The following is a 14,907-nucleotide window of genomic DNA, read 5'->3' as shown; positions in this document are numbered from 1 at the left end:
TCTAGCAGCATCTTTGGATCGGTGTATATACCGTTCCTGCCCATTGAAATCAATACGGCTCCACGGCTATACGGTTTTTAAGCCTTTATCGGCCGAAAAGTTATGATGTACTCAATTAAGCCTCTAACTTTACATGATACTACCGGCTCCAATCTGTCTACGAGAATCCTTGATTAGCCACTCTGCAAGCAAGCTTCAAAGAGTTGTGGTTGCCAAAATAATTGGTGGCAAAGATTAAAGACTAACTAGCTATTGGCCTGGGAGGAACATCATTTTGAGGAACAGGAGGTAAAAGCAGGTTCACTGCCTTCAATCCTGATGGCTGTACAAGGGTCTGCAGCGAAAGGTACATCATTAACCCCATATCATTTAATGACGGGGAGAATGATGAACATCAGCCAACCAGCAGACCCAATACTTAGCACCCCCTTGAGAAAGTGCTGAAAGGGACACATTTATGGTCCAGCTGCAAGAACAGGTACAGGGGTATTTGCAATTTGCTGCAAATAACATGGCACCTAAAGAGAAGGAGCAGCCTGAAAGGCCTCCCGTTAGCTTGAAGATTAGAGACAGGGTTATGGTAAAGAACTTTGTTTCCAAGTCTTCATGGGATGCAAACTGGACCGGACCATTCACAGTCACTATGACTCTTAGTGATCAGGTGGTCAAGGTGAGGCGGCTCATGGACAACAAGGGTACAAAAGGCATGAAAAAGAGGAAGATACAGAAATGGGTTCATGCCGATCAATGTAAACGGTACTGCTGATAAAAAATGATTCCGCACTTGTTCTTGTTTTTCCAAAGTCCTGGTGGAGCAAGGTCTCTGGAGAATGGATGGAAGGATCATAATTGTCGCTTTGGCGATCCATCTAAACCACGTAACATCTCAAATTGATTCAGACGAATATACAGGGGATGATGTGGAAAGGTAACATCCTGAGGAAACTATGGATCCACATCTGCTGTGTCATCAATGTTGGACTTGTTAGGGCAGAAGGGGAGGCAGGAGGGAGTTGAGAGAATGAGAAAGGTTCGGATTATATCAGAGAGTCCTAAGTTACCAGAGACTTACCAATGGGGACATCATGGCAATTTGAAATACAAAGTTTCTTTTGCTTTTAGACGATTTAATCCTAACTCAACATCTCAAAGACTTGCAAAATATCATACCAAAATCCCTCCAGCCATTTGTGGATGCAACTATATATATGAATGAAATGGTTTATTGGTTAGGGAAAAATCCTAACCTATCCAAGCCTTTGGAAGCAAGGGACGTAGGATATGTTTTTTTTTGGTGAAGAATTGAAAGAAGGGAAATATGTTTTTGTGTGTGGCATATCCAAAAATAGGGTGCAGAGGCCCAGGAGGCATAGTAAGGTCTGTTGGCCAAACTAGGGAGCTCCAGATGACACATTAACGGGGTGAAAATTTCCTTGTGGGGGCGGTATCTCAGTCTTATCAATCCTACAGAGAAGCTCAGTTACTGCACATGTAGAACACCAGAATTGGACATGGGGGAGATACGCCTGGTTGATGTCTCACCTGAGAGATCTCGCAGTGGTTGATAAAATCCTATTACCCTATATGTGCTGAATATACACTGAATCAAGTGCGGTCAGTATATCAGTGGCTTGCTCCCAGAGACGTGCGGACACAGAGTGAGGTTCATGCAGGATGCTTATTTCTGAGGAGTAACCAGAAGAGGAGGATGTATTCAGCACTATATTAGGGGGAATATGAGCTGGGATGGGTGTTGTTAATGGAGTGGACATCGATCTCCTGAGGAACAAACTCTCAGCCATAGCTTCAGACAGTAAGCAGGGCTTTGTTACTCAGAGAGAGATTAATGACATTCTTGATAACATTCAACGTCACATAGGTAAAAAAGGTTTAAGATTTTAGCCGCCATTTAAAGAGGTTGGTAGATAGTGTGGTGATACAGGGCCAAAATATGTCATGGGTTCTGACGTGCACGCAGGGGCAGGCAGAATTATGAACCAACATCAAGCCGATTGTACAGTCCATGTATGAGGGGCAGTGGCCTTATGAGTTGGCATCACAGCTCAGTAAGAATTTACCAAAGCACATCTCTCACTAATCCAAGGTGGTGGTCGAATGCCTGGATGGGCTGTGCCAATTTGGATTATGAGAGATGTTAATCTTTTTCCATTGATCCCATATACAGAAGTGCAGACTCAGTTTGTGTATTCGGTGGTATCAATGGGCTTGCGGACTGGGGAATCTACTTTGTTACATCAGAGGCTAAATTACCCACATGTGATCAGAGAGGATAGGAGCTGGAGGCAGGTTGATATTTCCCTCTGTCGGAGGCATGACCATGACGTCCTTTGTATGCCAGGTCAATACACGGTGGTGAATGAGAGATGTTGGGAAGATGCCTCGCTCTGTGTTCTGGATGGGGAGAACATTGCTGGGAAGGAAACACCTGTGTATTATTTGGGACATAAGAGAGTTTGTTTCTTTGTCCTAAAGAATACTAATGAAACATTAGGAACTAGAAAGTTCTGTGAACCTGACAATAGCTAGAGGAGCATGGTGTACCCTTGGCAGTGTCTCTGAAACCCAGACACAGGAAAGGAATTATGTGGTACCGCATATTGACAATCTGTCTGTGGATATCAACCATGACCGCCATGTTAATCTGAGAGCCCTGAACCTTGGTATGGGAAGGAATTGATGAGAGCCTTATGAGGATGCTGCAGCAAGAGAGAGCCAATGCTACTATAGCCATCTACCAGGATCAGAATGAAGTAAAGGAGGTAGTGCATCAACTAGAAAATTATGTGGGAGGGTCTTGGTGGGAGGTAATATTCGGACATTTCAGTAAGGCCAACAGTATTTTGAATTATTTGATACATCCTGTTGTAGTATTACTCATTATTGCTGCAGTTTCGTCATTGGTTCAAGTTGGTATGTGTTGTTGGACTCGACATTTATATAGTAAAGTCTCGCATTTATCTATGCAAGTTGAGGGACGAAATGACGGGGGAACTCAGTTCCACCACCTCTGGCTCAGACCCTTTGTTGCCTGCTCACCACAATCACTTGTAAACACATAAGTCTGGTTTCTGTGTTTACAAGCAACAGCTCTGCACTCTGTGTGTAACCCCCATGAACTCTGCACTCTGTATGTAATGCAATCCTGGCATTTAAAGCCCCTTTAACCACTTCCAGACCTTAGGTGTTTTTCAGATTTGGTGTTTGCAAGACTAAAACAGTTTTTTTCTGCTAGAAAATTACTTAAAACCCCCAAACATTATATATTTTTTTTCTAACACCCTAGAGAATAAAATAGTGGTCATTCCAATACTTTTTGTCACACCGTATTTGCGCAGCGGTCTTACAAGCGCACTTTTTTTGGAAAAAATTCACTTTTTTGAATTAAAAAATAAGAGAACAATAAATTTGGCCCAATTTTTTTATATATTGTGAAAGATAATGTTACGCCGAGTAAAATGATACCCAACATGTCACGCTTAAAAATTGCGCCCGCTCGTGGCATGGCGTCAAACTTTTACCCTTAAAAATCTCGATAGTCGATGTTTAAAAAATTCTAGAGATCACATTTTTTGAGCTACAGAGTAGGCCTAGGGCTAAAATTATTGCTCTCTCTCTAACGATCGCGGCGATACCTCACTTGTGTGATTTGAACACCGTTTTCATATGCGGGCGCTACTCGCGTATGCGTTCGCTTCTGCGCGCGAGCTCGTCGGGACGGGGCGCTTTAAAAAAATTTTTGGGGGGTTTTCTTATTTATTTTTAGTTATTTTATTACTTTTTACACTGAAAAAAAAAAAAAATTGATCACTTTTATTCCTATTATAAGGAATGTTAACATCCCTTGTAATAGAAAAAAGCATGACAGGTCCTCTTAAATATGAGATCTGGGGTCAAAAAGACCTCATATTTAGACTAAAATGCAAAAAAAAATAAAAATACATTTGAAACTGTCATTTTTTCAAATGACAAAAAAAAAAATGGTCTCTTTAAGAGGCTGGGCGGGACTGACGTTTTGACGTCACTTCCGCCCAGCAGAGCTATGGGGACGGGCGAAGGAGATTTTTCCTTCAGTCTCGTCCCCGCTCAGCTGCCGAACGGTCCCGATCTCCTCCGCCGCTACCGACGGCTCCGGTAAGCGGCGGAGGGCGCAGGAGAGCGGCGGGAGGCCCTCTCCCGCCACCGATAACGGCGTTCTCGCGGCGAATCCGCCGCGGAGACCGCCGTTATCGTGTACCAGACCGCACACACTAAAGATCGATACCTCGGTTGTGGCAGCAGCTGCTGCCGTTATCGAGATATCAATCTTTAAAAATAGGACGTACATCGTCGTGCGCAGGTCTGGAAGTGGTTAAGATCCTCCTACTGTTTGTGAAATATGAACGGGGTCGTGATTGAGTTCCTGCACCTATTTTCTGAGAAAAAAAGCTCTGGTTGAAAGACAGTTAAAGATTGTTCCATAGGTACTGGTTCGGAAACACATGTTGGGAAGCGACATGCGTTAAGACATTTATGGACTGTTCAATAGGAGCCATGTGGTGATATGTGCCCTTTAGGCGCAAAGCAACACATGTTGGAAGGCAACATGGTCAGATGTCATATTTCTGGATTTTCTACATATCTGTTTCCTATTCCCCAAAGATCAGCCAGCCTGCCATGGTTTTAAAGAATAAAGATATTCTTACTCTCTGAAGGACTGCCATTTGGCTCCCAAGTTGGGATGTACTCAATTAAGCCTATAACTTTATATGACACTACCGGCTCCAATCTGTCTACGAGAATCCTTGATTAGCCACTCCGCAAAATAATTGGTGGCAAAGATTAAAGACCAACAAGCTATTGGAAAGGATATGGGCAATACTGCGCCCAGAGGTCAATTACAGCAGGACGGTCAGTAATATAAGCTGTTGAGGAATGCCCCAGGAACCCTCTGATTTGCCAAAACCGAGTTGGGCTGGCAAAGGAAGGGGGTTTGGATGAGGTGTGATTGAGGTTTATAAAACAGAGAGCTTTCTTTAACATCTGGAGACCAGCCAACAAGTCTATTCTAGAAAATGTGATAAGAGTCTTTGATGATTGTTGTTATATGTTGTAGATATCTGCTGTTTAGTATATTCCTATTTTCTTGAGAAATAAATGTAACATTGTTTACTAAGCAGATGAGTTTGTTATATTATTGTGTTTAGCTGACTCTTTAGACTAGCCAATTTATAGGGATATACAAATGAATACATATATGAAATAGTTATATAGGTTATACTAGAATTGTATATTATTGCAATTTACTTCAGTACCAAAACATTTTGCTAAATGTCATGGACGAGATCCTACTGGTACCATCGACAAATTCTCCCCCATTGAAATTTCTTGGTTGGAAACAAAGTGGATATACAGCCTTAAGACGTATGTCCCTTTTGACATGAACAGTGATTGGGACATAAATTGCTTTATTATTGATGGCTGATTTTCATATTTTTTTTATAGATTCCTCTTCAACATTATTGTGAACAATATCTTTGTCATGTTCCTTTGCTCTTTTTGTATGTGTATGTTGTAACCCAAAGCAGCAGGCTGATTTGTTTTTAAATCTTCTTTTATTTTTAATAATATTTGCTTTTCCCCACTAGATGGAGTTGTTCTGCCTTGGTGTGCTTTAATGCATATAGGGAGCTGTTGTCTCCATCTTTTTGCAGCTGTACATAGTTGAAGTAACGAGTACCCTATAGTCTGTATTGGTTGCATAGTTAGGAGTAGTGCTTTATAGCTCGAAACGAGATGTGTGCCGTCTCAGCCAGTCCCCTAACAACATCCTCTCTGACAAAATACGTTGGGCGTGGCCACAACGTTACATCATCACGCATGCTCGCTGACCGTGGCGTATGGTGCAGCCATACAGCTTGCTGTTCTGGGAAAAGCACTCATTGTTTTTTACTACATTTATGCAAATTTTTTATTGTTTGCCCATCTTTACTTGTATTTTGAAATGGGCTTTAAGTCTGTGTCCTGCAGGGCCCCCACTTTGGGAGGTAGACTCTCCCCTAGTTTATTTCAAAGTAAATCGCCAGGTACCAACTGGCTATACTTTAAAGGGACCTTTAAATGTGGGATTAAAAGCTGCAATTATTGCCGCCATTTTAAAACAGGTGGTTTTGTGCATTCTTATTCTAATGACAAAACCTTTGAAATTCCACAGTTCATCAATTGCAATACTAAATTCATTAATTACGTCATTAGCTGTGAGCTGTGCCATATCCAATATGTTGTACTTCATATTCCCATCGCACACTTTCCTGGATAAGCTCCTGGATTCGGGTGCTGTAGCAACAACCAGCTGGATACTGGTGCAAGTTACAGTTAATATATTTGCCAGCACAGCATGGAACGACGAAAATAGCATCCAAGCGGATGATTTATTGCATGATCACAACATAAAGAGAGTGCAACGTTTCAGAGCCACGCAGGGCCGCTTCGTCAGGCATGTGAGCTTGCCTGACGAAGGGGCCCTGCGTGGCTCCAAAACGTTGCACTCTCTTTGTGTTGTGATCATGCAATAAATCATCCGCTTGGATGCTATTTTCGTCGTTCCATGGTGTGCTGGCAAATATCTTAACTATATCTAATATGTTGGTCGCACGATACAGAGATTCAGAGATCGGTTGTACGACCATCTGTACGACATTGATAAAAATCACAACATCAATGTGGCCAAACATTGGAACATGGCACACTCCAAAGATGTGTCATCTTTGTCCATTCAGGGCATAGAGAGAATTACTACTCCTGCTAGGGGGGGTGACAGATTTAGATTATTGTGCAGGCGTGTGGTCTATTGGATATTTATTCTTCATACAAGAATACCGGCAGGGTTGAACTTTGAGTGGGACTTTTCCCACTATTACGATTAATCCCTGGCAAATCTAAGTGGACCCACGCCTGCATCTATTCTTTTGCCCTCCCCTGCTGCTGTGATGTTCACCTGGCTAAATAAATATATTTATTTGGTTGTTCAATAGTCTAGTACATTCCGTTGGGGGTTTTTACATTTCCCAGCGTTATGGTAAGAATGCTTTAGGGATACAAAACTGGGTATCTTTTATGTGTATGCACCTATGATTCTGTATGATGCCGCCATCGGTTCCTCGCTCTTTATATAGCTGACAGTGTTCTTTTCTATATCTTACATTGCTACGTTTGAATACTTTTCAATAGGCACACTGTCGGTTGAGATGCGATCAGACTGGTAGGTAAATCTTCCATCTGTGTGTCCTGCCCACATTAAAACGTCCGTTATGTTTTCCGCTTTTATTTTTCCATTGTAGCTACAGTGTCTTGCGGACATCTAATTCAACCTGCCCATCACATTGGGGATGTCCCATGGGGTGTTGGATTTTTCCGACACCCGTATTGAATTTTTCAACATAATTTGAGAGGAAATTCATACCAGTTATGGATGTTTTTTTTGTGTGCACTCTTATCTACAGTGCAATATTTATGTTTTAGGCTTCATTTCCACTGGCGTTTTTACAGCCACTTTTCTGAGCGTTTTTTACAGCTTAAAAACGCCTGTCCATGTTATTCTATGGCATCATGCCCACATAGGCGTTTTTGAGCTGCAAATGGCATAGGCGTTTTTGAGCTGCAAATGGCATAGGCGTTTTTGAGCTGTAAAAAAACGCAGGACCAGGGCGTTCTGAAGCTCCAGAGTAGAGCTGTAAAAACGCCAGACGTTAAAAAACGCTCAAAAACGCGACCGCGGAATTTTTAAAGCTGCAGTTCAGTTCACAAAAATTTTTTTTTTTTTTTACAAAATAAACATGGACAGGCGTTTTTAAGCTGTAAAAAAAGCCTAACAACAGTGGCTGTAAAAATGCCAGTGGAAATGAAGCCTAATGCTTAATGTTTTTATGTTTTCTGTATGAGGGGCTATGCACATATATGTTCATATGTGTTATTGTTTTATATGTTTGAATTATGTTCCTTTATGGTGATACACTATTTTATATACATATATACATAATTATACATCGGCTCTTTGGTATATGTACATGATATGTGGTAGATATATGTGCAGGCTTGGATATATTGAGGCATTACATGCGTGCATGATTGAGTGTAGCAACCATATTTATTATGGCTTTTTTAGCCCATTGCTATACTGCCAGTATAAAAGCTCAATATTCACTATTGTCAAGATAAACAAATAAATGCACTAATCATCTTTTATGTATACCATTCATCAAACATTTATCATATAAACTCTGATATGTGTCTATACCCGGTTTTAGTTCACTACATCATTAATTTAATCTATATACACTTGTTTTTTTCACATTTTTGCATATATAAAACCTATGTTTGGATTAGGAACATAATTTCATCAATTTTTGCAATCATACATTCATTCACATTTCATATTATCACTTTTTTTATATTTCACCTAAGACTTTTTACTTTTTAACATATCACATCACGTTGGCTAATTTATGTCTATTGATTTGTATTCACAGTTAGCTATCACAGGTAAATTGGAAGGGTTTGCAGCCTCCCACTAATTAATTAGTTCCACCTAATACTTATACATATCATGTTCCATTTTATTTAGTCTAATTTTTTATATATATATTAGCTTAATTTGGCAGCTCATTATTACTAGTTTTATACATATTTTTTACTCTTTTTAATATCCAAGTGATGTGTGGTATATCAGGCTCTGTTATATACATATTCTCACGACTATCCACACACACACATGTTTTGTTGCAATTAGATGTGTTTGTGTTATAATGGTGTGTCATCTCTCTCTGATCATGCACGCATGTGATGGCCATTTTCATTTAATGAGATATCATTCATGATTGGTTATTTTTCTGATCATGTGATCACCATGTTAAAAGTATTTATTTTGAATGTATTCTTTAGAGTGTCAGCTATGAGTAAGCACAGAGTATCAGTGCGGAACGTCAGCTGTGTATCCCGTTTTCACCTTTGCTGTGGATTGTAGTGTAATACATTTTACCATTAAAGGACAATTCAGGTATCTTTTCCAGGAGTGCGGCTGTCCAAATATTTTCTTTTTTGTTTTGAAATAGATCCTGTTGCAAGTTTTATCTTGCTTATTATCATGCTTTTAAAAAAATAAATAAATTGGGATTACACTATGGGCGCATATATTTTTTATCTTTCACCATATCCTTTAGACCCATTTCACACTGGGGCGGTTTGCAGGCGCTATTGCGCTAAAAATAGCATCTGCAAACCGACCTGAAACAGCGGCTGCTGTTTCTCCAGTGTGAAAGCCCCGTGGGCTTTCACACTGGAGCGGGGTGCTAGCAGGACCGCTCCAAAAGTCCTGCGAACCGCATATTTGGAGCAGTGAAGGAGTGGTGTGTTTACCACTTCTCCACCGCTCCTTCCTATTGAAAGCAATGGGACACCATGGCTATCCCGCTGGCAATGCGCCTTGCCGGCGGTATTAACCCTTTTTCGGCCGCTAGCGGGGGTAAAACCACCCCGCTAGCGGCCGAATACCACCGCAATTCATACCACCGCCGAATACCAACGCTTTACTGCCACCACACCTCCCGCCCCAGTGGTTCCTTGTACACATTTGTGCGTCAGGCACAGGGCCTTGAATGTGACTCAGTCCTTCATGGCCAGGCAATGGAGGGACCTCAGGGAGGGGGTAATTGATTTCCAGGGTTTTTTACTGTTACCAGCTGTGCCGCCGTGTTCTGGACGGCTTGTAGATGGGCAATCTGGTATTTTGGGAGACCGAGGTAAAGGGAGTTAGCATAGTAGAGCCTGGAGTTGATTATTGTTCCCACCACTACTGCGGTGTCTTTTTCCGGGATGAAGGGCACGAGTCTTCATAGCAGACGCAGAAGATGGTGAGATCCGCTGAAGTTTGCATTTCATTTTGTCAAATTTGCCCTTTGTACAACTTTTTTCACTTTCTTTGTATTTATCAAAAGTGATATGGTCCAGAAATATTTAGACAGAATAAAGGTGGATAAAGCACCTGGACCAGATGGCATCCACCCACGGATCCTAAAAGAATTGAGCTCTGTAATTTCAAAGCCACTGTATCTAATATTTAGGGACTCATTAATGACAGGAATAGTACCACTGGATTGGCGTAGAGCCAATGTGGTGCCTATATTTAAAAAGGGAACAAAGTCTTTGCCAAGTAACTATAGACCTGTTAGTCTAACTTCTATAGTTGGGAAGATACTGGAACGTTTAATAAAAGACCACATGGATGAGTTCTTGATGGAGAAAAACTATTTAAGCAACAGACAGCATGGATTCATGAAAGACAGAAGTTGTCAGACAAACCTGATTTCTTTTTATGAAGAGGTAAGTAAAACCTTGGACAGAGGAGTGGCTGTGGATGTGATATACTTTCCTTAATTCCATCAGTTCTGTTATTGTCACCCATGTGCCCGCTTGAATATAGCTAGATGCCTGGGTACACTCACTATCTCTTAACTGTTGAAAAGCTCCATCTTCACATCCTGGCGGGAAGAGTGGATTATCTATTATCGGGTACAGAGGTGAGGCCATAGGATTTATTCCTATCATTGGAAATACCATAGAACAAATCCTGGCCGTGTTGCCCACTATCAGGTTTTTGCTCACTTCTTTAGGAAGTGAAGAAAAACACCAAGGTGCTCTATTCAACGGTACTGTTGTTTGGGCTTGAACAGTTTGTACCCATAACTTCTTGTCTGTGTGTCTGTTCCAGTCTATAACCCTATTCAGATGTACTGCGTAATAATGGTTCTGTATGTCTGGAACCGCAAGTCCTCCCTGTTGTTTAGGAAGCGTCAGTTGTTTTCTCTGTATCCAAGGATTTTTTATGCGCCCTGATAAACTCAAAAATTAATCTCTGGCACTGTTTGAAATATTTAAACGGGATCCGTATTGGTAATGCTTGTAATAGATAAATCGACCCAACTAAGTATGAAAACCCAGATTCCACTTATACAATAATGTCTTAACCTTTTGTAATAAGGGTGGAAAATTCAGGTCAAAAATCTTGTCCACCTTCCCTGCTAGTTGCGTACCTAAATATGTTAATGCCCTATCTGTCCATTTAAACTTAAAGTTTTGTTTCAGTTGTACTATCGATGTTTGTGGGACATTAACTCCCATCGCTTCTGACTTATTAAAATTAATGCAGAGATTCGAGAGACATCCGTATCTCTCAAACTACTTCATCAAGTTTGGAATTGAAATCAACGGGTTCGTAAGAGTAAACAGCATATCATCTGCATAGGCTGAAATTTTGCAATGGTTACTCCCTATTTGTATTCCTGAGATATTCTGGTTTAAACGCACCATACACAGAAAGGGTTCCAATGACAGGGCGAAGAGGAGTGGAGACAGGTGACATCCCTGTCTTGTCCCATTGGAGATCTGGAAGGGCTCTGACAGTATTCCATTGGCCCTTACCTGGGCCGTTGGACACGAATAAATAGAAAATATCCACTGTATTATCTTCCTTTCAAAACCTCTGTGCTGTAGAACTGCCCGCATATACCTCCAATTCACCCTGTCAAAGGCCTTCTCTGCGTCTGTGTTTAAAAATACGCACTGCGCCTGTGTTATATTCACTACCTGTAGAAGGTTAATAGCTTTAATTGTATTATCCCGTGCCTCACGAGTGGGGACAAATCCAACCTGGTCTAAATGTATCAGATCCGGAATATGGAGCATAGTATAAAGGCTATGGTTTACAATAATGGAAGTGCAAGGCAAGACATCACAAAATAAACCCTTACCTTGATTAACATGAATTTTTGCATTTGTTCTACCCATTCTAAAAGTATAATACTGGATTGCAGGGCTCCACATAGATATTTATGGCTTGTATATGGATTCCTCACTAGACAAAAAACAGGCACTGTATGAGATAAGTCAGAATTATGGAATACGATAATGTGTTTATCTAGTTTATAGATAACAGCGGTTAATTTTATAGCAGTCTAGTTTATAGATAACTAGTTTATAGATCACAGCAGCAAGCATGGAGGTGTTACGTATAGCAACTTATCAGATATTATTACTCTAGTACTGGCAAAAAAATGACAGAAAGCATGGAGGTGTTACCCACAGCAATCCAATAATCTAATACAGGTTACAAAATTACCACATCTTACTTTAATGGGAAACAAAAACACTTTTCTATTTCTAAATTTTTTAGAAATCTATTCCATTGTTCATTAATAACTAACATAGTAATGCATACTTAAAAAAATGTCAGCTGATGTACCCGCTGATAGTACTTTTGGCAGCACAGCACACGTCCTTTGGCCTTTTTAAATGTGCAAGTAATGCATGCGTAATGCACAGAACAATAGTGTCAATGAACCCATCAGGCCAGACAGTCTTGGAGGTGCCCTTACAGCATGTCCTTAGAGCCCTTTCACACTGGGGTATTGGGGGCATTGGCGGTAAAGCCTCACTATTTTTAGCGGCGCTTTACCATCGTTTTTGCGGCACTATTCGGCCGCTAGCGGGGCTGCAGCAGCGCTTTGCTGGTGGTTCGGTAGCGCTGCCCATTGATTTCAATGGGCATGGGTGATTTAGGAGCAGTGTATTTACCGCTACTATAGCGCCTCAAATATGCGGCTACCAGGTCTTTTTTTTACCGTCCTGCCAGCGCACCGCTCCAGTGTGAAAGCCCTCTGGCTTTCACACTGGAGTGAATGGAGCCGCTGTTTCAGGGCGCTTTGCAGGTGCTATTTTTAGCGTCATAGCGCCTGCAAAGCGCCCCAGTGTGAAAGGGGTCTTACACATTTTTACACAGATTACACAGGTGAGAACCAGTTACACAGTGCTGAAATGCACGTTTCCAGCACAGCACGGTAATGAGCTATCATTTGCAGATGTGCACGGGTGCCATTAATTGTTAATGGGACCCCAAATGCATCCAGCAAATGCGCGTGTTTGCGGCCACCAAAAGGCATGGTACCATGCAATTTCATGTGGCACAATTTATACCTGTCATACTTTGTGTGTTCCTACATGCTTGGCGGCCTGTGTGTTCTGGTGTGACCCAACTAAGTGCAGACTCTCTTCATTTGTGGGCAAAACCTACCTGTTTCCAATTAGACGTCTCCAGTGGGCGGCTACCTGTTTTAAGCTCCCCCTGTTACTCACGCCGTGATGGATTTACTGGCTGTCACACCCATACAGACATAAAACAATGGTCATCTGAAGCTATACAGCAGATTTAAAATGATTTAACTCACAACTGAAACATACACATGGTAAAAATGATCGCAACATGTGAACTTAAAAGTCAAATACTAATCTTTGACAGATTCTTCATCGTTTCCGCATTTTTGGTGTCCAAAATTGGGTCTTATACTGTATATTAAACAGTGCATGTATGCATGTTGGGCACAGAAGTGTACCTGCTGTTGTATTATGCTGACAGAGCTACATCATAGTAGTGGTTCCCATGTGACATCATCACCCGGCCTCTGCACCTTGTCCAATCAGAGAATGCTTTGCATTAATTCAGAAAATGCAACGTATTCTGTGAATGGCGCCTGTGCGGAGTGGCGGACCACCTGTTCAGAATGCATTAAGCCAACCATGGGACTTTTAAGCAAGTACAGACCACTGGAGTGTCTGTTTCTGTGATTTCCAGCTTCGAGGGTCATCAGCCTCATATGGTATAATTACTGTATAGTTAGTTACATTGGTCTAAGCTGGAAACTTTGGGCCAGATTCACGTAGAACTGCGGTGGCGTAACGTATCGTAGATACGTTACACCGCCGCAAGTTTTCATCGCAAGTGCCTGATTCACAAAGCACTTGCAATGAAAACCTACGCTGGCGGCCTCCGGCGTAAGCCCGCGTAATTTAAAGGGGCGTGTGCCATTTAAATTAGGCGCGCTCCCGCGCCGGACCTACTGCGCATGCTCCGTTTCGAAATTCCCGCGGGCTTTGCGCGAACTGACGTCATTTTTTCGAACGGCGACGTGCGTAGCGTACTTCCGTATTCCCGGACGTCTTACGCAAACGACGTAAATTTTTACATTTCGACGCGGGAACGACGGCCATACTTTATACAGCACATACGTGTGCTGTGTAAAGTTAGGGCACCCAAAACGACGACTAAATTTGCGACGGGAAACTAGACTAGCAGCGACGTAGCGAATGCGAAAAACCGTCGTGGATCGCCGTAACTCCTAATTTGCATACCCGACGCTGGTTTACGATGCGAACTCCCCCCAGCGGCGGCGCGGTACTGCATCCTAAGAACCGACAGTGTAAAACAATTACACCTGTCGGATCTTAGGGCTATCTATGCGTAACTGATTCTATGAATCAGTCGCATAGATACTCTGAGAGATACGACGGAGTATCTGAGATACTCCGTCGTATCTGAGATACTCCGTCGTATCTGAGATACTCCGTCGTATCTGAGATACTCCGTCGTATCTGAGATACTCCGTCGTATCTGAGATACTCCGTCGTATCTCGGCTGTGAATCTGGCCCTTTGCAACTATGTGAAAATATACCATACCTAGAATTCAACTTTAAATACTTGAATGTCCATGGCCTGGTAACAGAGTCATGTTAAAGTGATTGTAAAGTCTTGTTTAAAAAAAAAATAACAAACATTTTGCGCTGTGCAGTGAATTTGCACAGAGCAGCCTGGATCCTCCTCTTCTCAGGTCCCTCTTTGTTGCTCCTGGCCCCTCCCTCCTGTTGAGTGCCCCCACAGCAAGCAGCTTGCTATAGGGGCACCTGAGCTGCAGCTCAGTGTTACATTTCACACATGGAGCTGCATCCCGGCCCTGCCCCCTTTCTCTCCTTATTGGCTGACTGGCTTTGATTGACAGTAGTGGGAGCCAATGGTGCTGCTTTCT

General features: G+C 42.0%; 1 protein-coding gene across 2 annotated transcripts in view; it reads right to left on the bottom strand.

The window, feature by feature from the left end:
* MAP4K3 (mitogen-activated protein kinase kinase kinase kinase 3) overlaps positions 1-14,907 on the bottom strand; it is an 831,592-nt gene that overhangs the window by 40,049 nt on the left and 776,636 nt on the right. For both annotated transcript variants that reach the window (XM_040350750.1, XM_040350751.1), the window contains one exon: positions 11,802-11,905. In XM_040350750.1, coding sequence (XP_040206684.1) covers positions 11,802-11,905 — 104 coding nt within the window. The remainder of the gene's footprint in view (positions 1-11,801; positions 11,906-14,907) is intronic.

Source organism: Rana temporaria, chromosome 4, assembly GCF_905171775.1.
Source record: "Rana temporaria chromosome 4, aRanTem1.1, whole genome shotgun sequence".
Lineage (NCBI taxonomy): Eukaryota > Metazoa > Chordata > Amphibia > Anura > Ranidae > Rana > Rana temporaria.
The sequence above is the reverse complement of the archived record's forward strand: the minus strand, read 5'-3'. Positions and strand labels throughout refer to the sequence as shown.